The sequence below is a fragment of the Clinocottus analis genome, unplaced genomic scaffold (genome assembly GCF_023055335.1).
Source record: "Clinocottus analis isolate CAN_PGR_092001 unplaced genomic scaffold, fCliAna1.0.p SCAF_18, whole genome shotgun sequence".
NCBI classification, from domain to species: domain Eukaryota; kingdom Metazoa; phylum Chordata; class Actinopteri; order Perciformes; family Cottidae; genus Clinocottus; species Clinocottus analis.
In genome coordinates, this window is record NW_027175909.1 from 2,546,507 (window position 1) to 2,571,706 (window position 25,200).

The 25,200-nt window shown below is 41.3% G+C and overlaps 1 protein-coding gene across 1 annotated transcript in view; it reads right to left on the minus strand.

Annotated features, from left to right (window-relative positions):
- The window catches only part of kcnh2b (potassium voltage-gated channel, subfamily H (eag-related), member 2b), a 216,003-nt gene that overhangs the window by 169,246 nt on the left and 21,557 nt on the right, over positions 1-25,200 (minus strand). The window contains exon 2 of the mRNA XM_068581269.1: positions 23,922-24,152. Coding sequence (XP_068437370.1) covers positions 23,922-24,152 — 231 coding nt within the window. The remainder of the gene's footprint in view (positions 1-23,921; positions 24,153-25,200) is intronic.

A 25,200-nucleotide genomic window follows, 5' to 3' on the forward strand; every position in this document is an offset into this window, starting at 1 on the left:
CTCGTGCGCTTTCGTATGCACTCAATAAGTCCGCATGCACTCAAGTACGTATGTGTGTATGTGTGATTATGTATGCAACAGCTCCATGAAAGACTGTAAGACGTGCGGGTGCCTCTCCTGTCAACTGTAGAACATAAAATAAGGCCATGAAGACAAAGACTTATGAATATATACTTAACATTTTCAAGTCTTGAAGTACTGAAGGACTTTTGAACATGATCAAGAATTTTCATGAATATTTCTTTGGCTCATACATGTATCATATTGTATTAATGCAGAACAGTGAGGCCAGGAACATACACATGTAAAGATTTTATACATGAGTGTGTGTTTTAAGGCAATTGTATGTTATGATGATATCATCTTCTGTTGCTAATGGTATCAGCTGGCAACCTCCAGGTCTGAAGGGTAAAGCAGATGAAGTGCCTTTAACCTGCATTATGTCTAATGACCATCAGGGGGCGACTCCTCCAGTTCTATTGAAGTCTATGAGAAAATGACTTCTCTCTTGATTTATTCCCTCAGTAAACATTGTTAACATGAGTTTATGTCTCAATCTCTAGTTTCAAGTCTTGTTGAACACAGCATGATGTTCATTTAGTATGTGATGGTACATTTGGAGTCAAACAGGCCAAAAGGCAGGGGATGCTTTAGGGCAGGCTTATTGTGATTGACAGGTTGCTACCAGAGCACCGGCTCTACATTATTCCTCTAAACTCAAAATATGGGTCTTCCTTTTACTGGTTAGAGAAGAAAAAAATGTCAATCCACAAACTAATGGCCGTCACAATATTACGTCCACTGGCAATACACAGTCTATGAATATGACCCATCATTCTATAATGTCTGTTTAATGATAATAGTGGTTTTTCCCCTTCAAACAATATTTTAATCACAGCTAACATATAATTTCATTAGATGAGTCACTCTTCTATAATCTGATCATAAAAATCTTGTTATCTTTTCCTTTCAAACTATTAACACAAACTGTGTTGCCTGGAACACTTTTTCCATCAGACAGCAGCAAAACGACTTTTTCCTCAATTCCTCAAATCCATCCGACTGTGTGCTTCAGTGTTAAAAATCATATCAGCACAATCAACTGTTTGCTTCATCTTTTTGACATCTGTAATAATCGTTACACGCCCGCTGCTCAGGCTCCTGTTTGGCAGCGCGGAGTGGACATGGTGAGATAACACTGGCCGTACTGACAATACAAAATAAAAAATAAAAACTCCTTTGATGGGTTGTCAAGATCTGCTTCAGTAGCAGTGATGTGTTAGCTGAGAATGTATGTCAAACTGGTGAGGGTTTGTCATAAAAACAAGAACTTTAAAGCAGAAACTTCTCAGCATCTTTTTCACAGGGGGCCAAATGCGCAAATGCGTCACTTTTCAAGTCTCGTTTCACACACAATTTTACAATGTCAAAGGATAAAGTGCAGTTTACACCCCAAGCCGCAGAAACTAATGAGTGAGTAAGTGAGAGATATGATGAGCTTATGTTTCTTCAAGTTTTTTTTCGATAAAGACAGACCAAAGTTTTGTTTTTATCCTAATGACATTATATTGTATCAGAAGCAGAAGCATTGCATTTCCTTCATGGAGCTAATGTCCTATGAGAGAGACTTTTTACTTTAATCAAACTAATACTTTTATCTATTTGAAAATGCAGAGAAGCAGAACCGTGGTTTATGAATTTAAGTTATGATGTATGATTTTCAGAGGAACGAAGACCACAGGGGATAAATAAAGTCAAGAGAAAATAAAAAGAGATTTAATATCAGCAAAAGCTGATTCGATGAAGTTTCACACATCGACACCAGAGTAGAAGACTGGGCCTTTAAGTTACTTTCTATCAGATGAACAAAGGTTCCTTACAGGGAATTAATACATGATAATCAATGCATGACATATTGCATAGTTTAGTGTGCAACCAAATCTGATGGCACTTTAGATAATGAAGCAAGAAAGAACCGAATTAAGAAAAATAAAACAATAAAAGAATCAGAAGGAGCAACAAGAAGAGATCAAGACAAAGAAGATCATCACCGCATGACTGTTTATATCTTTCATATCTCATAATTTAGACTTAGAATTTCTAAATGAAGTATTAACAATATAATAAGTACAAACAATTATAATTTTGAGATCAGTATCTTGTAATTGTTTTAGTTTAATGGTATTTTTTAGCTACAAATGAAAAAAAGAAACAAAAACATTAGGATTAAAAGGGTTTTCATTTTAGTGTGTGTGTGTGTGTGTGTGTGTGTGTGTGTGTGTGTGTGTGTCAGCAGCTGCAAGACAGAAAGGCCTAATTACGTGGACTGAGGAGCGGTAGAGACAGTGTGTGTCTGGAACACTTTACGGCGAAAGAGGGAGAAAGAAACAAAGTGTTAACAAATTAAGTGATATTACAGTTTCAGTTGCTGCACTGCAACAAACACACACACACACACACACACACACACACACACACACACACACACACACACACACACACACACACACAAACATGATCTATTACTAAAAAGAGAGTCACTCCAGACTACGCTGAAGCCAGTCGAGATGCTCATGGTCAATGGGAGCACACGACGCGCACAACGCACACATATTGTGTACAGGGTAACAGCAACCAGTGAGGTTTTCTAGAGTGGATGGGTCTATTTTGTTAGTCTCTAAATGTGTGGACTGAACCTCAGATAACACGTTTTACATACATCACAGCACTAAACATTTAGTTTCAAACAATAACAAGAGTCCTCCGATGATATATGACGCTCTGTTTCTTTGGTGCAGATAATAAACCACGAGGGCTTTGCTCTGAGAATGCATCATGTGAATGTGTACCTGTGTGCTTTCCTTTTCTATTCAGCACACAGGCCTGTGCCAGCTGCTCGTCTTTCCCTGGTTGGTTGGTTTGACCGGCTCCATGGCCACTGGATCAGAACGTCTGTCCGGGTTCATCCATCATCTCCGCGGTGCGATACAGCTCCCAGAGGGACACGGAGGGTAAGTATCTGTGCTGCTAGTGTTCAGAAGGTGGCTCAACTTTGCTGTGCGCTGATCACACTGACTGCAAAATGCCAGTCCATTTGACATGTTAGCAAAGAAGAAGAATAGAGAGGAGAAGGGGCATAGATGTGACAGTAACTCCACCTCAAGATCTCACTTCTTGTTGGGCTCTATGCCAGCTAATAATCAATTAATATCCATTATGTTCAGTGCCTCTTTTCTCAATTCCTTTCTTACATATACTTAATTTCCCAGAAATCTCTGCTTGTCTATATTGTAACCAATTGGTTGCTAGAGAGCTTAATTGATGGCTGCCAGGGTTGAACCCGTAATGTTGGAGATGATTTAGAGGATCCGTCTCCGAGGCGACCATTATCTCCATCCCGCAGACTGGTGAGGTTGTCACAATGACAGACGTGGTCGTCCATTACAGGAGGGGGGAGCAGAGGAGCCCAGATCTTCTCTCTCTCTTCTTTCTCACTGTCAACATACTTTACATCATATCAACTATGTATGTATATATGAAGCAAATATCTAATCTGAAGAGCTATTCAATACATCAGTTTTTGGGTTTTCTCAAGAAATATTTTTTTTTTTAAATCTCCAAACACTACTAATAAAAACTGACTGAAAATCCAATTTCAACACGAGTCAAAACACCCAAAGTGAACTTGAGAGGAAGAAGAAATCAAAAAGCCAAGCATTAGGTAAACTACAGACAGCTAGAAGTTATTTTCCTGGTCTTAGCCGTGAAAAATAATTATCCTCACAGCCAGGCAGGGCAAGAGATGAACCATGGTGATGGAGGCAGGATGGAGAGCCGAGTAGGATGACGGAAAGGGACAGCAGAGGAGGGGAGTGACGCAAAAAAGGGGAATAAAGGGGAGGTGAGAGGAAAGGAGAAGAAGAGGGGTTTGATTTGAGTGAAGACAAGAGGAGAGTGAAAGAGGGGGGAGCGGAGGATTAAAAATGAATGGGAAAGGCAGCCTTGTGTAACGGTGAGACATAGTGCATTGGGCAGGCAGGTTGGTTGAGGTGCAATTAGGAGAAACCGTAGCCATCACCCTCATTAAGCTGGTTGGATAGAGGAGGAGGAGGAAGGTGGTTGGAGGGGCAAAGAAACAACAGAGGGAAGAGGAAATAACAGGAGAGGAGGTGGAGTGGAGTTTCACTCGTGCTTACAGTATCATGTGGTTTCTGAATATCATAGGTCAGCTCTCCTCATCACCACAGACTTGTCTCAATAAACCTTATTGGATCAGTTTCTGTCTTCCTTTCTCCCCTTAACTTAACCCTCTTACTGTGCAGAAAATGTATCATTCCTCTCCCTCTCCCTCTGTTCTCCATCCTTTCTGCTGTCCGACGTTCTCCCCTTAGAGGAGGTGAGAGGACTTTTATGTGTTACGTTGAATATGCACAATTGTCCCTGTTAATAATACACACATACTTCTAGTGGCGCCGCAGATCACAAATCCCACGGTTCAGATCATATCACGAAACTTTCACAGATGTTTTTGCTGCAGATACTAATTGCATGAATCATTGATCATCAATATTGGCAGATACAGATTCCTTTGTCTGTAAGAAGCTTTTTAATACATTTTCTCTTTCAACTGATGGCTTGCTAGGTTTTCCTAAGCCCTCAGCATGGACCTTTTTCCTATTGTCAAAACCCCAGAATAAACCCTTCAAAGTGGGGAGACTGAGAGTGAACGAGGGGAGGGGCAGTGAAGCAATCAAGGAGTGTCATTTGAGACCTGCTGACACGTTCTATACAGTATGAACACAAAAGACAGGCGAGGCCGAGCTTACACTGACAGAATAATGCATGCGGCAGAGGCATCGAGGTGAAACCTATAGCCAGCTGATGAGGGCAAGGTGCTAGTGTTGATCGCCACGGCAGCACAAGAGAGTCGGAAACAATGTAATGGAGCGCAGACGTCCTCCAATGTCTCCTCATTGCTTTCCTGCATGTGCCGGTTTATGAATCTGAAACAGCAGTTTATTATTATCTGCACCAATATCAACAAGACATATCCAAAGCACTTATTTCAAGAGAAATTAAGGTCTGCTTTTGTGAGTGTTGTCGAGTGAAATGTAGTTTATATCCAGGACCACAACAGAATTTGAACTCATGTGATGAAAAACGCATGGTTTCCATTACTGCTGATGACTTTTCAAAACATGCCATAATATTGAATATTTAAAAAAATGTAATCTTCATGTGCATGAACAACACATTTTTTAAACCAATCTGACATAAAATTATTAATCAACTTAGAAGACCTGGCTGGGTCGACCAAGCATACAGTACAGGTGCTGAGGTAAGTATTTGATTTACAATTAAAGCAGCACACAAACTGTGTGATACGTTGAAGAAACACATAAAAACACATTGAAACGCCAAAACAATGTAAGACCCATCTTTTCTATGAGAGATGCTTTGCTGAAATGTCAGACTCAGAGGCAGCGCGGCGTATTAACGGATCTTATTTCATGCACAATTAGAACAAACGGTGGTTTCACTCTCTCCCTGTTTCAAGCTCCACAAAGTATACACATACGTGTATGCACACACACACACACACACACACACACACACACACACACACACACAGTTTGTTAAACAGACACTCACATTAAAGTGTGCATGCACGCATACATACATATATAATATATAATATTTATTACAATCAGCAGATATATTGATAATGAAGGTACACAACCGTTCAGACAAACAATTCATGAACTGTCAAACAGTGCTGGGCACCAGCAGCAGCCTCTATTGAGCAGAATGCATTAAACCCACAAAGTGTTTTGTGTTTCCAGTCAGGTGCAGACTTTTTGAAATGCCAAAATACTTGTATACTAGCTTTTGTTATTGATCTTTTCTTAACTTTGCACGTAGTAAATGCAGAATCGTCAATCACTTCCTCCGGGGGTTGCGGTAAATAATTTAGGAAAATGTGGGAAATACAGTAACTTACTGAAGTCAAAGTGGAGAAGATTGGCTGAGGAAAAGCACACATCCAGTAATTCTTAAAATTCTACTCACAGATGGACAATATGAGTCTCAGACTATTGGAAGACATTATTCTTTCAAATTTGCCTCGGCCAGCTTCAGATCATATTCCCCAAGATCCCTCTCCCCAGTGCTGTCTGCTCTGCAGTCCCTATCATTCTACCTGCAGTCTCAATAAAGAAGAAATATTGAGAGTTCACTGCCTGCTCTCCTTTCAAAAATGAAGCCCTGGGGGCAAAGACGGAGTGGGGGACCCTCCCTGGCCTGTGTATCATGAGCCATAGGTCGCAGGGGCGTCGGCAGAGCTACACCTTGATGTCTGCGGTGAATAATGCGCGTTGATGTGCCCCCAAAGTAGCCACAGTTCTCATGTGTGGTCACTTTACTGGGGCCAGAGGCCTAGACGCAAGCAGATCTAGGGTTTCACCAGCCATCAAGGGTTATCTGTGGATCTGAAGTCAGCCGGTGAGCTGTCCGGCACTAGGGTTTCAATTGGCGCCACGGGGTTATCTCGGTGACATGGAGTCACATTCAAGCATAGCGGTGTGGAGTGTCCCTGGATTTTGGATAAGTGACTTTGAAGGCAGGAAATCCCTTCAGGAAATCAATAATCCAACCATGTCCTTTTTACGTCTCTATGACACGTTTACAGTGGTACAGCTGAGCTAGTCACAACTGTAACATATTGCTTCATGATGACTGCAGTGTTTGGGGCACCAGGAGTAGCATTAGCAATGATGCTGTTCATGTAAATGGTGATGGAAATGATCATGGTGATGATAATATGAGCAATTAAAAAGCATTGAGATTAGTAGTGACAGCTTTGTTCCTTTTCATCGTTAGGGTCAGGCTCTACTGGACTCTCCTGCTGGTTTTATTACTGGTATTTAATCTCAGTTTTATCGCCAGGGTCAGGCTCTACTGGACTCTCCTGCTGGTTTTATTACTGGCATTTAATCTAAGTTTTACCATCCAAAGTCAGGCTGTAGACTCTTAGATTGCAACATTTCTATAAGATAGAAAAAAAGGCAGATGCTTTAATGTAATTTTCTACTATTTACGTCTAAAGTGATGCACAAATAACTGCACAGGCAGTTCCCAAATCTTCAAAAGGTAAATATTGTTCTTCTCTCCAGGGGATCAGGAGGTAGTTGTCCACTGTAGTTATCAACAATAAAGGTCTGACACATAGTATACATGTACGAGATTGGAAAGATGTGAGACCTGATTGGGTTCTATGTATTATAGGTGCCAGCTTGAAGGTGTTCCTGGTCCTACCTAAAGGGAAGGCCCTTGACAGGTGAACTACTGACTGACCCTAAAATGCACTCCAGTTTGAATGCCTACGTTAAAGGGGAGAAGTGGGGAAGGAGATGCAGGCTCTGGCTAAGAATATCCAGCGACTGGAGGAGTCTGTCCTACTCCAAGAGTGGGACAGACTATTCATAATATTCATAATGCAGGTTAAATTTTGCCATTCCACTGTCACGATTCAATCCACTCATCACCCTGCAGTATATCTACCCTGGTTCTTCATCCAGTCGTCACCAGATCGTTGTTCAACTAACCTGGGAGAGACTGCCTCTGGCCGAGATTGATGCTCATTGTTTTTGCCTTGCCTCTGACCCTGTCTTTGTGTTCACAGTCATCCGTCCTCCCGGTTCACCAGTCCATGTGCTGTCCCCTGCCTTAATTCCCCCTGCCTGGATTTCTCCGTTACTCCCTTGACTGCTCCTCCATTTCCCTGATAATAAACACGTTCCTCTTTCCACCTTCTGGTCCGCGTTTGGGTCCTCATCACACACCGTAACAACAACATCATCATGGAAATGTGGCCTCCACTGAGCTCCTCTCTCCTGGATGAAGTAATGCCTCTTCAATGTACATTACTAACTGTAGTTCTTCGCGGGAGCCTCTGTCCTTCCTCTCCTTAAGTTTCCATGGATCGTGGCTGTCCAGAGCCGGTCCTGCCCCCTGCCATGCTGGCCCTGCTGATGCCCCTCCTCTGGAATAACCTTGATCTAGTCATGTGACTTGTACACATTTTGTCTGCCTCATTAGCAGTCCATCCATAGGGTGCACACAATTCTGTAGCTGCTTTAATGACAATTAAGGCTCAGCTTCCCATTAGCTGTCTAAAAACTTGGTGACTTTCATTTATCTCAGTTCAATAGATGGATAAAATATAACTTAATGAAAGAGAAGCCAACTGGAAACATCTATTGCTTCTGTCCATCCAGGGAGAGGGATCCTCCTCTATTGCTCTCGTTTTATATATATATATATATATATATATATATATATATATATATATATATATATATATATATATATATATATGTATATGTATATGGGGTGGGGGGGAATTCCCCCTTCCTTAATAGTCATGCTTTTTCTTCTCGTCTTCCTTTCCATTATCCTCGACTGTGTCCATCATCTGCTCCCTCCACTCGCTGAATAGCATGGACATTAAGTTCAAATAGCATTGTGAAAAACATACTCAATAAATTAGGTCTGTGCAATTCATCCTTCCCCTGCCGCTTAAGTGCTCAAATAAATATCACAGCAAGAACATTAAGCGTGATTGGTATTCAAAGACTATGCAAGAGTGGAAGAAGTCCCCGTTTCATCACCGTTGACAGTTGTTTTTGACACGGCTTTGTGCGTCCGAAGTGTCTTCCCAACATGATATTTGACAGCATATTGCGGGAACCACACTGGGTGTTCAAACATTGCCAATTCAGTAGATGAAAATGAAATGGAGCCACTGATGTACACACAAAAATAACAAAAAACATCCACACACACACACACACACACACACACACACACACACACACACACTCAAAAACACACAAAATGGTGGTTGCTGAAGCATAATAATACTGTAGATGTTCAACATCATTAGTTGTGCTGGGTTATTAAACAGCCCCCTAACAGACTTTCACAATAATATGTCAACACTATCAATCAACTTTGCCAACACAAGGCTGTGGCTCTCAGTGCGCTTCAGAGCAACACCAGCCAGACAGTTTCTGTCTGGCTTATACTTTGCTTTATGTACAAAGCAAAAAAAGAGCAATTTTTAGAGAGTCTCGAGGGAACACCTCAAGCATGCATTCTTAAAATGTATATACAATTTGATTTATTTACTGATAGTAATACAAATTGAAGTCTGCGGGAAGAACACCAGCATAACAAAAATTAGATTTCCTCTTTCTGAAAAGAGAAAGTGTATTCTTTACTTCTGCAGAGCTTGAATAGCCGCTGATCACGGTTCAACTCAAACTGTATATACATCTCTTTATAACTTCAGAGGGAACGGAGCCTGTTCTCTGTGGTCAGCATAAACTTTGAACTCACCAAACCTGGCTGTTCAAAGTCCTCTTTGAACAGACCCTTCCTTTTCTGATCAAGCGTTTTTATTCTCTTTCCATCAGATAAAAAAAAGATCACCACTGCACCTCCTGTTTTCACCGACGCACAACCTCAAAACGTCAACAGTAAGCTGGGAGGAGCTTTATAGACGGACTCCAGGAAGATGACTGTTTGATGTCTGTAGCAGCTTTTTGGTCAGTGAGAAGTCTTTCTCAATGCAACTAAATCAAAAAAAAAAAAATCTTAAATTCAAGGCCTGATGGATTTTTAATGGTGTGAATGAACCAGGAAAGTTCAACATAACAGAATCCAAAAGTTCCTTTTCCACAAAAATCTAAAAGACAAACGCAACAGTCTAATATATATTCATTTATCTGTGTTTGCCATTTAAATTGAGGACAATTCTTTTTTCTTTTTTGAAACTGCTCCAAAACAGTGGGTAACCATCACGACGCCCTTTAACAAGCCTAATTATCATGTCAAAAAACAGCAACCAAGTACGGGCTGCAGTGTGACACATATGTAATAACAGTGACACTTCTACAAAGACTTTCACGAGCTGCCTGGGTACAAAGTGTGAATACTGCAGGTACTTCTTATAAATAACATTTTGGAACGTCTTTGCCGACGTAAAACCACATAAGGAGTCACATAAAAAGGAATCCTGTCAGGAGAACAGCACGAGGTGCCCTGGTGTGGGCAGACCGATAAGATTGCTCCACATGCAAGCCATGAAGATTTGACTGGTGAACTCTGGCTCTCTGAAAAAGTACAGGGCGCATTTCTGCTTGTCACAGACGGCAAGAGCCTATTCAACTTTCAGACACTTTTGTATTTTAATGTTTCCTAACATTTTGACGGCTGAGATGATGGTCAGAATTCCCTACTTGGAGGAATGAAGAGAGGTAAGAAGAGCTCTTCGTGTCAGAAAGTGATCATTCCCCGACTTTAAGAAACATTAAATGTTATGTTATTTGTTTTGACCTTTAAAAATGTATGTTATAAAAAATGTTATAACTTTATTCATGACAAATCTATTGACAAAAAGCTTTTATTAACAAATCTGTGCTGCCGAGATCGTTTCTAAAAAACATGGGAATGTGGATTGTAACCAAAAAAAGGTCTAAAATAGCTCCATGATTTGGCCAAATTATTCCTAAACTGCAGCCATTAAAACATTTAATTTAATATACAAAACCAACAGCTAATTCCCACATTTTAAAACGATGTAACTACACTACAACAAAAAGAGGCCATAAAGGGACAGGAAAAGAAGAGGGAACACAGAGAGGGAGAGAAAGCAGATAAGAAATAGGATAAAGATGAAGGGAAAAAACATTTTGAATTTTTAACAATGGGACACGATGCCAGAGAAGGTGTTGAGGTATTATTTTATCCCTTCCTCTACATTTTTGTTTTGGTTTTATTGCTGTTCAAGTAAGGGAACATACACATGTGAGGGAACAGGCCTGCAGAAAGCAACAGAGTGACAGATTGGTAGAGTGAGTGAGCGATGAGGTGAAGGATGGTTAGACACCACTCTGATCAGGATGGACCAAAAGAATGGGGGAATCAGTGATAGTGCCGAGCTAATGTTTCAGACCATTTCCTTGGGCCGTGCTGGGGAAGGACAGTCTGCGGTAACTCTTATGATTGAAATTAAACTAATGCGCCAGCAAAAAAAGCCAGGCCCATAATACTAATGGTTATGTACTGTGTGCAGCTCCACACAACATTAGTGCTCTCCAGAAAAGAAACAGCAGAGAAAGGAGGAGTAAACATTTTATGCATTAGCATTCAGTATGAAGAATAATGGCCAGCGACAAATGACGGTGGTGCAGATGAATGCAACTTTGATGAGCGCATTCAATTTTACACTTAGAATAAAAGCCATGGCGACAGGCAGGTTAGTCAAACCCCCGCGCTGCTGTTTGTCCATACGGGCTCTAGTGTTTGGCACTTTCTATGCAGCCTCCTCCCGAAAAATAACAGATAATGACAGTTCATTAACTGTTAAACAAACATGAATATTTATTCAAATAATTAGTCCTTAACACAAATACAGATGCATGTTTCAGTTATTTTTAGGCATTGATAATGCCTATAATGACTATATAGGAAATGCTGAAAAAATAATAAAAGAAATGCTCATAATATTTTCAATGGATTCAGTTTTAATCGATCATCCTTTCATAATTGTACTGTAGCTGTCTGAATCCCTCTGAGATTCCCTCCCCTATGTTATAGGAAACAAAGGTCATGAGCTACTACAGCTCTTTGTAGAATATGCCATTTGTTCACAAGAAGAACAACATTTTTGGTATGCTAAACATTACAGAGATCCACAATAAAAGCACCACTAAAATGATCTCCTCAACAGCCTCAAAAGTACAAAGCTGACACATTTTGCACGCAGTCCTTGTACTGAAAGGTCACTCAGTCTATTTGGGACTAAAAATATTGTCTTCAGCTGCCTGAATCCAAACCTAAGTGAAGCTTGTGCTGCATTGATCTGAACCGTTTCGGAGAAACACAACACAGTATAGTATGATCAAAGCAGGTCTGCGTACATAGAGAGGAGTCTACACATCTCCCCTCTTTTGTGTGTGTGTTTGTGCAACTATGAGCGTGACAATGGGAAAGTGGCAGAAATACACAGAAACAGAAGAATGGAGGAAAAGAGAGGCAGAGGGAATCCTTGTCCTCTGAGTCAGATCTCTGCTTTACATCAGCCAGCAGTTTGTCAGACACGGGCCTCAAATAAACAATGACGTCGGCATGAAGTCAAACGTTCGGGATGGGCACTTGTTTAGCCACACGCATACACACCAAGCCATTTCCATCAGTGAATCATCTCACATGTACTTTAAACTCTCTCCATTCATCTTCACACAAACACGCAGGTACTTTTATGCATACAAATGCAAAAAAGAAAGCAATGCATTCATTTATCCTCTTCCACATTCCCTCTTTTGTTTCAAACAATATACTATTCTCTGTTCTATGCTTATTCCGGCCCAAAGCCATTTCCTCTCTGCGTTCAGCAGCGTGAAGGAGCAATAGCAGCTGAGAGAGCTTTGATTTGAGCGGTTGCACCATGGAGGAGGATGAAACACATCTGACAGATATTGGGGCTCTCTGCAGCGAAGGGTTGATTGACAGGCACTGAGGACTTGTGTCACGCAGGCAAATGGAGTAATAAAGCTAGAAGAATTGACCCTGCTCTACCTATTACCTTCTCTGAAACCGCTCTGCGTGTCCATCACTCTTCATGAGTTCTGCGTTAGGTGAGTCCAGCTGGCACTGTGGCAGCACCCATAAGTCTCCTCAGGTTTTATGGAACAGTTGCTAAAGCAAAGCCTGAAGCAGTGTACTAGAGACAGGCCACTGTGAGCACTCTTCTGCTAACCAGTCATCGTACACAATCCTCGTCATACGAGTGTTTAATGCCAAGCCCCTCTGACACTAGCTCTAAAATGATTTGTTGATTATTTCAGTCCATAAAGACAATATCCAATAGACATTTTGGCCTTAATTGGCTTTAACATAATAATGGACTTGCATGCTCAGAGAGCCTTCATACCTTCCAGTTTGGCATTGTAAACAAATCGTTGTGATATCATAATTGTTTATATAGGATATCTGCACTACATGTACAGTAAGAAAACGCAGCTTGAAACAAGTTTTAGGACTTGTTTGGATCCACTAGTTGTATAGCGGGGCTTCCACTACAGCTCTGACATGGCACTGCAAGCAAGATTGATGAGCGCTGCACAGGCTAACAAGACCGTTAGGGCAGGCGTCCGACTCACTATTAAATACAGCACTACAACATCCATCCATCACGCCGTCTGTCATATATGGTGTCTGGCTGGACGCCCACATTTCTGGTCTTTCTGCAGGTGTGCAACAGTGACAATGAGGCTAAGTAAATGATGTGATGTCACGTCACAAATGGTTATTTTATGTCTTAATGTCGTTTATAAACCCTTTAGTTTTACAGCTCATGGTTTGAGACTGGTTAGTCTCGCGACGATAGAAAATATCCCCATGCTCCGCTACAAATCTGTGTTGAAATGGGCCGGAGGAGAGCTAGTTAACGTTGGCTGCTGAATAAAGGAGCTTCCACTAACGTATGAAGGTTGCATTGAGGTACATTATGATGCGTTTAGGCAGTACACATTTATATTTAAAGGCAAAAGTATACCATTAACAAATGTAGGGTTTACCCTGGAAAAGTCGCCAGTCCATCGTAGGGCAAACAGAGACAGACAACTATTCACGCTCACATCTACAGGCAATTCAAAGTCCAATTAACCTAAGCAGCATGTCTTTGGACTGAGGGAGGAAGTCTGGAGAACCCAGAGAGAACCCACACCAACACGAGGAGAACATGCATCTCCACATAGCATGACCTGCCAGACCTGTAGACGAAAACCTCGCCCTGGCCGGGATCCGAACGCGGCCACTTTTGCTGTGAGGCGACAGTGCTAGCCACTACACCACCGTGCAGCTCTTGTCATTAATAATAACTTAAGTTTTGTGTTTGCTTTATGATTTGATAAACCTAGTTAGGTTCAAATTAAAGCTTTGGTTTCATCCAATGATTGACCCTGGTTGATCCCACACAATCGATGTGTGCTCTTTTACAAATAGAAATGTTATAGCATTTCTTTCAGCTCAGGATATTTAAAAAATATTTGGAACCGATGTCGGCTCTGATGGCTAACCTCCAAAAAAATTGCCGTGGTTGCAGGGAAAACATGAGGAACTTGAAGAAAACAGACAAATCCTTTTCAGAACAGAAACTTTCAAATCTGGCAAACAAGAGAGAGAGAGAGAGAGAGAGAGAGAGAGAGAGAGAGAGAGAGAGAGAGAGAGAGAGAGAGAGAGAGAGAGAGAGAAAGAGAGAGAGAGAGAGAGAGAGAGAGAGCGAGAGGGAGGGAGAGAGAGAGAGAGAAGAAGCAAAGTGAGGCATAGAAGCACTTGGACAGGATACCCCTACTCATATTACAGTCAAGGTTTCCACATACATAAACACAGTTTCCACTGAGACTTTCCATAACAATGCTCCTCTCTATCTCTTTGTCTTTCCTTCTCTAAGGTCAGAGTGTGTGTGTGTGTGTGTGTGTGTGTGTGTGTGTGTGTGTGTGTGTGTGTGTGTGTGTGTGTGTGTGTGTGTTTGAGAAAGAGAGAAACATTTACATACTGTACACATGCATATTCAGATTAGCCTGCTGTTGTCACAAGCAGAATAATAAAAGTGCAAGAAAGAAATGTCTAGACAAAACTTGAACAGAAAGCTAGGAGAAAGAGTTGAGCGATAGAAAGATAGATATTATTTGACCTTACTTATGAGAAAAAGCCAAAGCAGAAACACAAACAATGGATCCCGTTAAAGAACGTTTGGCTGAAGAGGTTCGCAAATATGAGCATTCATATAACCCCTCTTTGACGGAGTATAAGGACACGCAGATGGCAGTGAATTTCTGGAGGGAGATATCGGTAAACATCGCTATTGGATATCGGATAGTCGACTGTAAACGTTCATTGCGCCACCTACTGTTCTGGCGTATGAAAAAGGCGGGAAATATAACCAAAACGAGTCCGTCGATGCAACTGCATGGCCAGCCGCAGTTGTAGTTGGAAGAGTGTTTGCCGCCCTTCTGACGCTGTTTCATCAAGCACGAAACAAAGAATACAGACTTATATGATGAATACGTGTCTTTAATTTGCTAACAAGGCAAGTACTGCGGTTTAAAGACGAAGCCCCATTCATGGAAATGTGCTTATATACGCTGGAAAAGCCTCGAGTGGGCTTCCTAACAAAGATTTTTGGCCCGTACAGCCTGCAGGTAATTGTCTGAAGCAAGGATGGATTATGAGCATGATCTTATTCAACTGTGAAGCTGAAGATCTCTGATCACAACCCAGCTGGCTCTAACAGACCGTGAACAGCATCATGAAACAGGGTTTTTATATTATTGGTTTAGTTTGGTGGACAATACCAAAACTAACACGATTTTGGATTAAATTAAATTTGGAGTAAATTGTTTAACATGACCCATAATCAGTGATGTAAACAAGAAAAAAATTGAAATTTTTAATTGTATCTAAGGAAACGAATGAGCTCTGAATTGGCACAAAGACGAAAAAAAGTGAACTCGACTGCTTTCTGTTTGTGACAAGGTCAACATTGTTTGCAAATTCAAAAAAGGAGAGTCAGCGGCCATTTGCATGCTTGTGTGAGTGTGAGTGTGTGTGTGTGTGTGTGTGTGTGTGTGTGTGTGTGTGTTTGTGTGTGTGTGTGTGTGACTCAATTCAAGTGCTGACAAAAACATATATTTAATTAGTAATCCAAGTTGAGCTGAGTGTATACCTGTTTATGTGGCTGTAAAGACAAGTGCATGTGTGAATATAGCATCAGATTGCATCTGCACCCAAAGACTGAAGTGCAGCAGCGTCTCTCTTCACGTGGAAGCATCATATTAGACTGAAATGCACAGCAGGCAAATGGAGTAATAAATAATTGCTTTCTGGGGACCAAGCAACGGGAAAAAATGATAATGATAATTTTGCATCATTATGCATGTACAGGGGCCACATGTACAAATAGCACAAAATGCTTCGTGAATCAGGCACTAAACATATATTAAAGAGTAACTTCAAAACCAAATCCAGTCAGTTTGGCAGAAACAACCCAGTTTTGAGTCATTACATTACATTAAGTTTCATTTAGCTGACGCTTTTATCCAAAGCGACTTGCAATAAGTGCATTTAACCATAAGTACAAACTCAGAACAACAAGAATCAAGAAAGTACAGTTACTTCAATAAAGTCAAACTACTATAAGTGCTATCAGTAAGTGACATTTAAGTGCTACTACTGCGCTTCCTTATTCAAGGTGTAGTCGAAAAAGATGTGTTTTCAGTTTGCAACGAAAGATGTAGACACTTTCTGCTGTCCTGATGTCAATGGGGAGCTCATTGCACCAATGAGGAGCCAGGACAGCAAACAGTCGTGACTTTGAGTGTTTGGCTCGCAGTTACGAAGCTACGAGCCGCTTGCCAGAAGCTGAGCGGAGTGAACGAGCTGGGGTGTCAATTTTACCATGTCCTGGATGGAGATTGGACCCGAGTCAGACATGAGTGAAAAAACTATGAAAACACAGTGATTAGGAAGAGATTGCTGTGATTCGTGACAAGGTGACAGCGAAACTGCTTCACCCCGTGGATAGGGTCCACACAGTCAGGCTGGCCCAGACTGTTGACCACAACGTCATTCATTTTTTATAAGCTGGAACTCTAAACTGAGAGCGAGCGCTTTGTATCTGCTGATTCCCATTACAACAACATTTCTATTATATCTAAACAAGCCACTTCTGAGATTAAATTATTGCTGAAATTGAATTATATTTGTTTCAAACCTCAACTGAATAGGGTCAGTGCTGTGTACACAGCATGGAAACTAACTATTAATGCACTCCGAGTAACATGAACACACACACGCACGCACACACAATTGAAAATGCCCACATTGGTTTGGTTGGTGCTACGGAGCCTTTGGCCCTATACTGTGCCTATGAAGGTGTCAGCGCGTGTGCAGAGCAACATAGTACAGGACATTGGGTGACTAATGAGGCGGACACACAATGCAGCGCTATCACACTTTGACGTGTCATGATTTATTATTTGAGTGTCATTGGGAAAAAAAAGAAAGCGGGAAGTGCACACACTAGGACAGAAACACACACTTCCCACACCGTGAACTCAATACGCAGCAAATAGAATTGGAGTGATGTGTGATTTGATCATGATACTCCTCAATGTGGTGTTCTGTGATGCAACTACATATGCTCTGGTCCCAGTGAACTGGCAGTACCATCGTAGTACATGGTATTACCTAATGGGTTAAGATCATACACTGTATAAGAAGTGGACTGTAATCATGTTGACATCACCTAAGTTTTAAGACACTTTTAAGACCCTTCCACATCGGATTCACAATTGGCGGTTGCTGCCTGGTAAAGGTGCACAATATGTACTGGGGGTGCTGTTGGTTTGAAATCCTTTTTGTCACCTTAACCCTCCTTCTCTCCTTCCATTCTCTCCTTTCTTCTATCCTGTTACACTGTGGACCAAAGTGCAAGTGCATGTCATTATCTTGTTCACCTGTGCTGTAACAAAACCAAAAGATGTCAGTCTGTTTGAAAATGGACGCCTCACCCTTCAGTTAAAAAAAACCTAATGCAACTTGTTGTTGTGTGGGCGTCAGTGGACAGCATTAGTTGGGTTTGTGTGTGCGCGTTCTGTGCTCTTAGCTGGAGGTGGGATCATCCATTGCAGTCATCTACATAGAGTGCTAACCTCTCCAGAGAGGCTGCATGTCTCTAAGTGCTTTGCTTAGCTACTGCTGCTAGGCAATCAAGAGTCGCACAGGAAAGTCTGCTCCTCTGGGCTCACCGCATTATCACAGCACAATGCTGGGAGGACACTCACATTTTCTGACAGACACCTGCTCATCCTCAAGATCGACAACACAGTGAGGACAGTCTTTTCATAAGGCCTCCGGGTGTTATCAGTTCACAGTCACAAAGGCTGCAAAGACTAATGCCTGTCTCTACACCTGGGGTGGTGATTTGAATTCCCCAGACTTCTCCTCAAGAATACTTTATTCTTCTAAAGAAAAACCTGCACAGAGCTTTTGCTGAGATGGTTTGCGGAGCTCTCAGAACATTTCAGAGAACTCCTGACAGGCACCACGGACATCACAAGCTTGATTTAACATCAGAGCTGGGTTTTACAGACAAGTACCTCACATCACAACAACCACGTTTTTATTTCTAGACACATAAGCTACTCTTTGTCATCCAACGCTTCCATACCAGCAACGGTATTGGGGCCAAACTTTTAAACACTATTGGATCCGCCAAGCGAATAAATCAAAGATAACCAGACAAAGAATGCGAAAACCCAAAATAAATGATATGCTGAATGTAATCCACCACAATACCAGTGTGTGACCATCACATAAGGCAAAGGCACACAGCCGTAAGAGTATAAAAGACATTATGATTTATAGCAAAAAACTGCTGGTTAGTTGCGTTGGGTCTGTAATTTAATTCAGGCGCATTTAGGGACATTCATGTCAGTCCCAAACCCCTCTAATCCTACAGTAGCAACTGTAGACCGGATCCGCAATAAAAAACAGAAAAACAAAGTGTCGAAATGATTCAAAGGTTTTTCAGGGGAAAAAAACTGTGTAAATCGGTTCAAAAATAGAAAAATTAAAAGGTTTATAAGAAAACTACGTTCCTCCACATGCTGTCTGACGTGGTTGCAAGATCGTACAGCAGACAGGGAGCTCACGAAACCCAAAAACATGAGACGAAGTAAAAAAAAAAAAACTCTTGCTGTTTTGGGAACTTTAAGGTTATAATAGTTGGCTGGATGGATTTGGATTTCTTTGTCGGACAGTTATGGAGACGTCTTTATTATTGAAATCCAATGTTGTAAGAGAAACCTTACGGGGCCACGAAAAGTTGACGGAGCTGACGGCGTGTCGTAGGAATTTGCGTAAGTACACTGTCACTTTTATTATCGGTTTGGTGAGCGCGGTTTTCTAAAGTAAAACATCGCCGTATGATTGATTGCCTCATTTCCCTTTGAACATACTCACTTTCACCAAGTGGAGTCTCAGTAAACAAAGACAACCCAAAGCAAGTTCACATATTTGTATGTAGTGACGTGTTAAAAGAGTTCAATTTGAATTGAGTTTGACATTTTGTTTAATTTATTGGCCAGCTAAATACTAGATATTGAAGATATTCTAAAAAGTCCAAAGCATTAGATACATTGATTTGAGGGTAAAAATAGATTAAGACTTTGGGCAAGAAAGACTAAAATATGATAAAGAAACTGAAACGAATGAATTTGAATCAAAAGGCTGTGAAAATAAATTACAAGTCATTGAATATCAAGTTGGTCTGTGATAAACGCTGCTATGATTACACACATTAGTTATGTCTCTCGCAAGGCTGTCTTGTAGAATCTACTCAGTTCCTGTATTCATATTCATAACTGTTGTGTATCTTATCTCTGTTGTGCTAGGTTAAAACATGTTATTTTTATACTCTCTTAGGACTTAAGGAGCACAGTTTAACAATGTTTCATCATCTTGAACATGAAATACATTAAACCTGCAGTGTTCAAAGGATTTCTGTCACCCGTTTCACCTCGGCTGCGACAAGAGAACGATCAAACAGCCATCTCTTCAAAGTGGATTAAGACTTGCTTTAGCAGCTCAACACTGACATCCTTGAATTGATCTCGCTCATGATGGCTGTCTTCATAGGCCCTTGATACAGACAACCTGTATTACATCCCAGTCTGTGACATCGTTACTGATGGAAAGCAATGTTCTCTCTTCCTCAACGGAGGGCCAGAGAGAGTACCAAAAGGCAAATGCCGTGAGAAAGTTAAAGACACCGACTGTTAATGAAACAGGAGGGTGGGAAAGCCAGAGATAGTGTGGCTGAGCACCGAGAGCCAAAGGGAAAGAAGGGAGGGAGCGACACAATCAGACACACTAAGAGATAGATAAGGAAAAAGAGGTGAGCGAGAATGAGTGAGATTCAGAGGCAGACAGAAGAGTGTAGAACAGAAGAGAGAAAAAGGGACTATGTATCCAGTTAAAACAGACTGCTGGTTTATTCACTCCCTTCCCCCATTGAGTTTATTTCTCCGACAAAACAAAGACAACAGAGCTTGCATTTCCAGTTTAAATTTCACCAAATGGGGCAGTATCCCGTTCCATACCATACCTCTACATGCTCTCAGTGCATGTTTCCCATCGTAGTTTACCTGGAGAGCATGATTGATTAAGCTGGTGAGCAATTGGAGTCGGACAATTGAGCGTGAGAGCGAGAAGAGAGATCCATCTTCATGAAGGCTGGTGTCTGAGTTTGGCACTAGATAAATGGGCTGAGATGAAGCCTGTGTGAGCACAAAGTGTGTGTGTGTGTGCGTGTGTGTTTGTGTGTGCAATGTGTTCATGCATGTGTTCTGCGTTCTCTGCATGTGTGGCTGATGGCTACACAGTCCCACCATGACAAGTAAAACCTGCACTCTCATTGCATAGCTTTTTCTGAGATCAAGGGGGAGGCTTTTTTATTCTTTCTTTTCCTTCTTCACCTTTGCAAGAAGAGGGAGGGGCGAGGGAGGGAGGGGAGAAAGAAGGCAGAGGGGACAAGCGGAGGTGGCATAGTGTTTCCTCCCTGTGTGCATTATGGATGAGATGTGTCCGTGGAGTTCGATCCACAGCTCTCTGGTGGCTTGGAGGTGGCCCGCTTGGGTCACCCAAGACTGTGTCTTTGTGAGTGTGTGTGACGATGACAAAGGAGTCACCAGGATCCCACCTGCCCACACACATGGATAACAAACACCTTTCTTTAATTGAGTATATAAACCATTAAGGATTTGATTAGTGACATGAAGCTTTTGGTTAGCACAAAGATAGAAATAGATGGTAAAGACCTGATCTGCAATAATGGCTCCAAATCCTTTCCCTTCACAAGCTACAATACACCACTAGTCACTTGCACGAGACTAGGAAACTAGAAACAGTGTCGGTGACAGAAAGGAGATGTGTCCAGTGGAGGAGGAGAGCCAAAATGATTGTTTTTACATCCAATCATAAGAGTGCCTCTTGGTTACTATAACAACATGATGAGGGCCTCTCCACAAACTCCATGGCAACGTGACAAACACATCTCCCCATTCACGGCGAAGGATATTCCTGGTGCGTAGGTGCGTCTTTGTTGATATGCTCTCATGTATTGTCAGCTGAGCTCAGTCGCATTGCCACAGTAGATAACAGCTTTTAAGGCTCTTCAACTGTCCCTGAACTTCTTTACAGCGAACTGTTGAACATTTACAACCATTGCTTCCAAAGAGCAGCTTATAGTCTGCATGGAGAAGACACAAAACTGGAAGACTTTCATGTACATGTTAGTAAATGTTTGAGGCTAGAAGGCACTCAGAGAGTGCAAGTGATCCTCTTACTGGCTGTGAAATAACACAACACTCATCATCACTTGACTTGTAAGTTTAGCTTACAAGTCAAGTGATGAGACTCAACATGTCTCACCATTGTGAACATACCAGGATTAGGAATCAACATTGTTTCTCGTAAAAACTGAAAATCATGGCCACGAATACTTGTGTATATATTAATATACAGGCAAGCTGGTTCCATGTTAAATGACAGGACAACAGTAAACACAAACTCAACGCCTTCTTGTCTTCTATTGTATAAAAAAACTATCACCTCAACATGAGCTATCGTTTAACCAGCTGTCTTGATCATTCAGACCCCTACCACATTTCATTTTCCTTGTGCAGGGGCTCACCTGTCTACAAACTTTCTTAACTGAGATATTTACATGGATGTTGCCCCCGTATGATCACTGGATACAGTATTTGGTAAGGTAGTGCTCAGTTTGATCAATGGGTCACACATGACGACAATGTATATGCGAGTAAAATGGGGATAAACTCAAGTTTTACCACTAACTTAATATATTGTTTTTATATTACCTGATGTATTGTATAACTGATACAGGCAATTACCATATTTCTTTCAATGATCATGAAAAAATGACATTCCAAACTGTATTTTTGTATATGATCACATCAGATGGATTGAACTGCATATGCCAACAGCGGCTTTGTGACTGGAACAAGACAGTTGCAGGCATGAAACGTTGTCACTTCCAAAGCTTTTAATTATGTGTTGTTAGCATGGTGGACTCTCGTTAACATAGCCACTGGGACAGAAATAGAAACACCTCTAATTCTATATACAGAGTTGCAGCTTTTTACAAGGTACTTTTGTATAGCAGCGGAGCACTGTTTTGTGTGCATGTGTGTGTGTGTCTGTCCATATCTCCAGTATAAACAGTGGAAAGGGAAATGTGCAGAGGGGAGGGTTAAATTAGTAAAGCCCTCCTCAGAAGTATCACTTGAGGGGAGACAGCTGGCGCCATCTCTTTGTGTTTCTCCCTCTCTTTTAATTGCTTTCTCTTACCACCAACACAGCATTCAGATTACATGAGAAACACACTTTCTGACAGCCACTGTTTCTATCCCTTCATCATTGTCATTGTTACCCTCACCTTGCCCTCACTACGTTTTCCTGCCTCTTATAACCAGCTGCCACAGAAGCGCTGATATTGTTTTCACCATGTGAATCTGAAGGGGCCATTGAGATGCCCCCCAACCCCTTACCACACACACACACACACACACACACACACACACACACACACACACACACACACACACACACTTTGGCCCTTGGCACAATTTGACGTGGCGTCTGGTGTGATCTTATTGCCAGACAGTCTCTTGTTTCCCCTCAGTTTGTTTTCCCTCCCTTTTCCTCCCCCATCATACCTCTTTCTCCTGCTCTCACTCCTTCCCTCCGGCTGCTTTGGTGTCTGTCTACAGGTGGAAAATGTCCAGCATATACTTGGGCCGTAGTCCAGGAAGTTGCTAACTTTATTACCATGGCAGCTCTTTATCACCATGGAAGCTGTCTATCATTGCAGTGACCAGCATCCTGTTACCGGGTCGTGGTCCAGCTGGCACGTGTGATATACACTCCTGCCATGCGAGAGGGCTTGCCCATTTACTATCCTCTATCCTAAGTACTTATTAGTGCAGGTTAATATGGGTCAGGTCTATTGAATTTAATAACACTTTGTGAAAATGTTACAAAACTGCTGTTGTGTTTTTAAATTTGATGTGACTTAAATATAAACATAAATGTGCACATGTGTTTTGTTTTTTTTAAGTTCTGAGCGTTATTCAATCCACATTTATCTTAGTTACAGCTTTCTGTAAATAAAGACTGGAAACAGACCAAATGTCCTATACTGTATCTTATGCACTTCCATCACTACAAGACACACAAAATACAACATGAACTTAACAGTACTAAACAGTTGTCAAGTCGCTCACACATAAACATGAGCTGGTGGGTACCAAATGTTCTGTACACACCAGCTTACAAACAAGTACATTTTACAGGGACATTTAAACTACTAAAGCTTTCACACTGAAATAAATACACACACACACAATCACTTTCGTTCCATCCCAAGAAATGCAAACTCACACAAACGCAGCAAATAACATGGTTTATACTCTCCTGTTATCTTTATCTTTCATTCGGTTCTCCAAAATGTACACACACTGACCCTCCTTTTGTTAGTTTCTTTGGTAGATTTCTATGACTACCTCGCTGTCCCCTCCAACTGTCCTGTAAAACAACACACAAACACACTATCCTTCCCAAACATGTACAGACAATCTCCACACCAGAGGATCCTCTCCATATTCAGCTCCTGTGCAACTCAACGGGCAAACAAACAAAAACAGGTCCTCACACCCTCCTCCTACATCCACACAAACACCTCTCAAAATACTCTGGGGGTTTATTCCTACCATCTTTGCGGTAAAGGTTGATCTCCACTTTCCTCTCCTCCGATCCCAGTAGAGCTTGAGCCATCTGGGCGATGGCCAGTCGCTTGGTGTCAGGTCCGTACAGGAAGTTACACGTGCATGGCTTCTGCATGATCTCAGCACGCGAGTAACCACACATGTGGCAGAAGCCGTCATTGCAGAAGATGATGGCGCAGTTCTCCACTCTTGCATTGGCGATGACGAACTTGCGACCTGTGGACACAAAGACAGAGCTTTAATTTAGCTCTTGCCAAGACAGCAACACTGAAATCCCATCAGGATAATGAATCAAGTCTTTCAGGAGAAATGTTTCAAGTTTACTCTCAGTGAAAACTGGATGTTACCACATTCAATTTACCTCTCAAATGCTAAAATAATAAGGCGGAGAACATTATTCTCCATCCTGCTGATTTCGTAAAGGCTAATGCTGTAATACCAAGAGACCTTTAACGATCATCTCTTGCCAACAATATTTTCCTGAAACAAATAACAACATCTCTGATCCCTGCGGTCTTTGTGTAGCCTTGCTGCATCCCAACGTGGATATGAGAGGCGCACAATAGGCTGCTATACATATATACAACTTTCACCTTCCCTTTGCACTGCACATGCCATTCTGATTAACACACCAACATGTGTAGTAGTGTAAATGTATTTCATTACATTTATGTGCAACTGTGCATATGCAAAACAGCAAATCAGTGTCTGTATGACTGCTGATTAACCTGCACTCAAACTTTTTTTTTTCTTTTACGCTGAATACAATGTACTGTAGTGTAGCAAAATGAACACAATCTAGAGGTTTCCACATGTTCTAACCTGAGGAGAAAGGTACATTGTTTGTAAGTTAATTGCTACATCACTTATGATAAATGGAATACATCACTGACACTAAGGTTAATACATACAAATAAATAAAAGCAGTATTGTGGGTTAGGCTAGGTAAATAAAGTTGAACTATGTGTAATGTAATGAAATGAAACATTCACAACCCTTGTGCTCCTTTCAGCAACTTCTTAAACAATATTTCTTGTTTGCAACACTTTCACCAGCTTAACATCTCTACGCGTTAGCCTCCTCATGTCCACTTCAAAAAAAAGAGTTTCACTTTCAAAATAAAATGTAAGTAACCTAATACAACTTAAAAGAATAAAAGTATGAAAATAAAAAAAAGAAAAGAAAAGGGGAATACATTCAGACCCAGTTGCAAATGTTCCAAATGTACTGTTATGAAGTTATGAAGTGAGGTCAGTTTGATTAG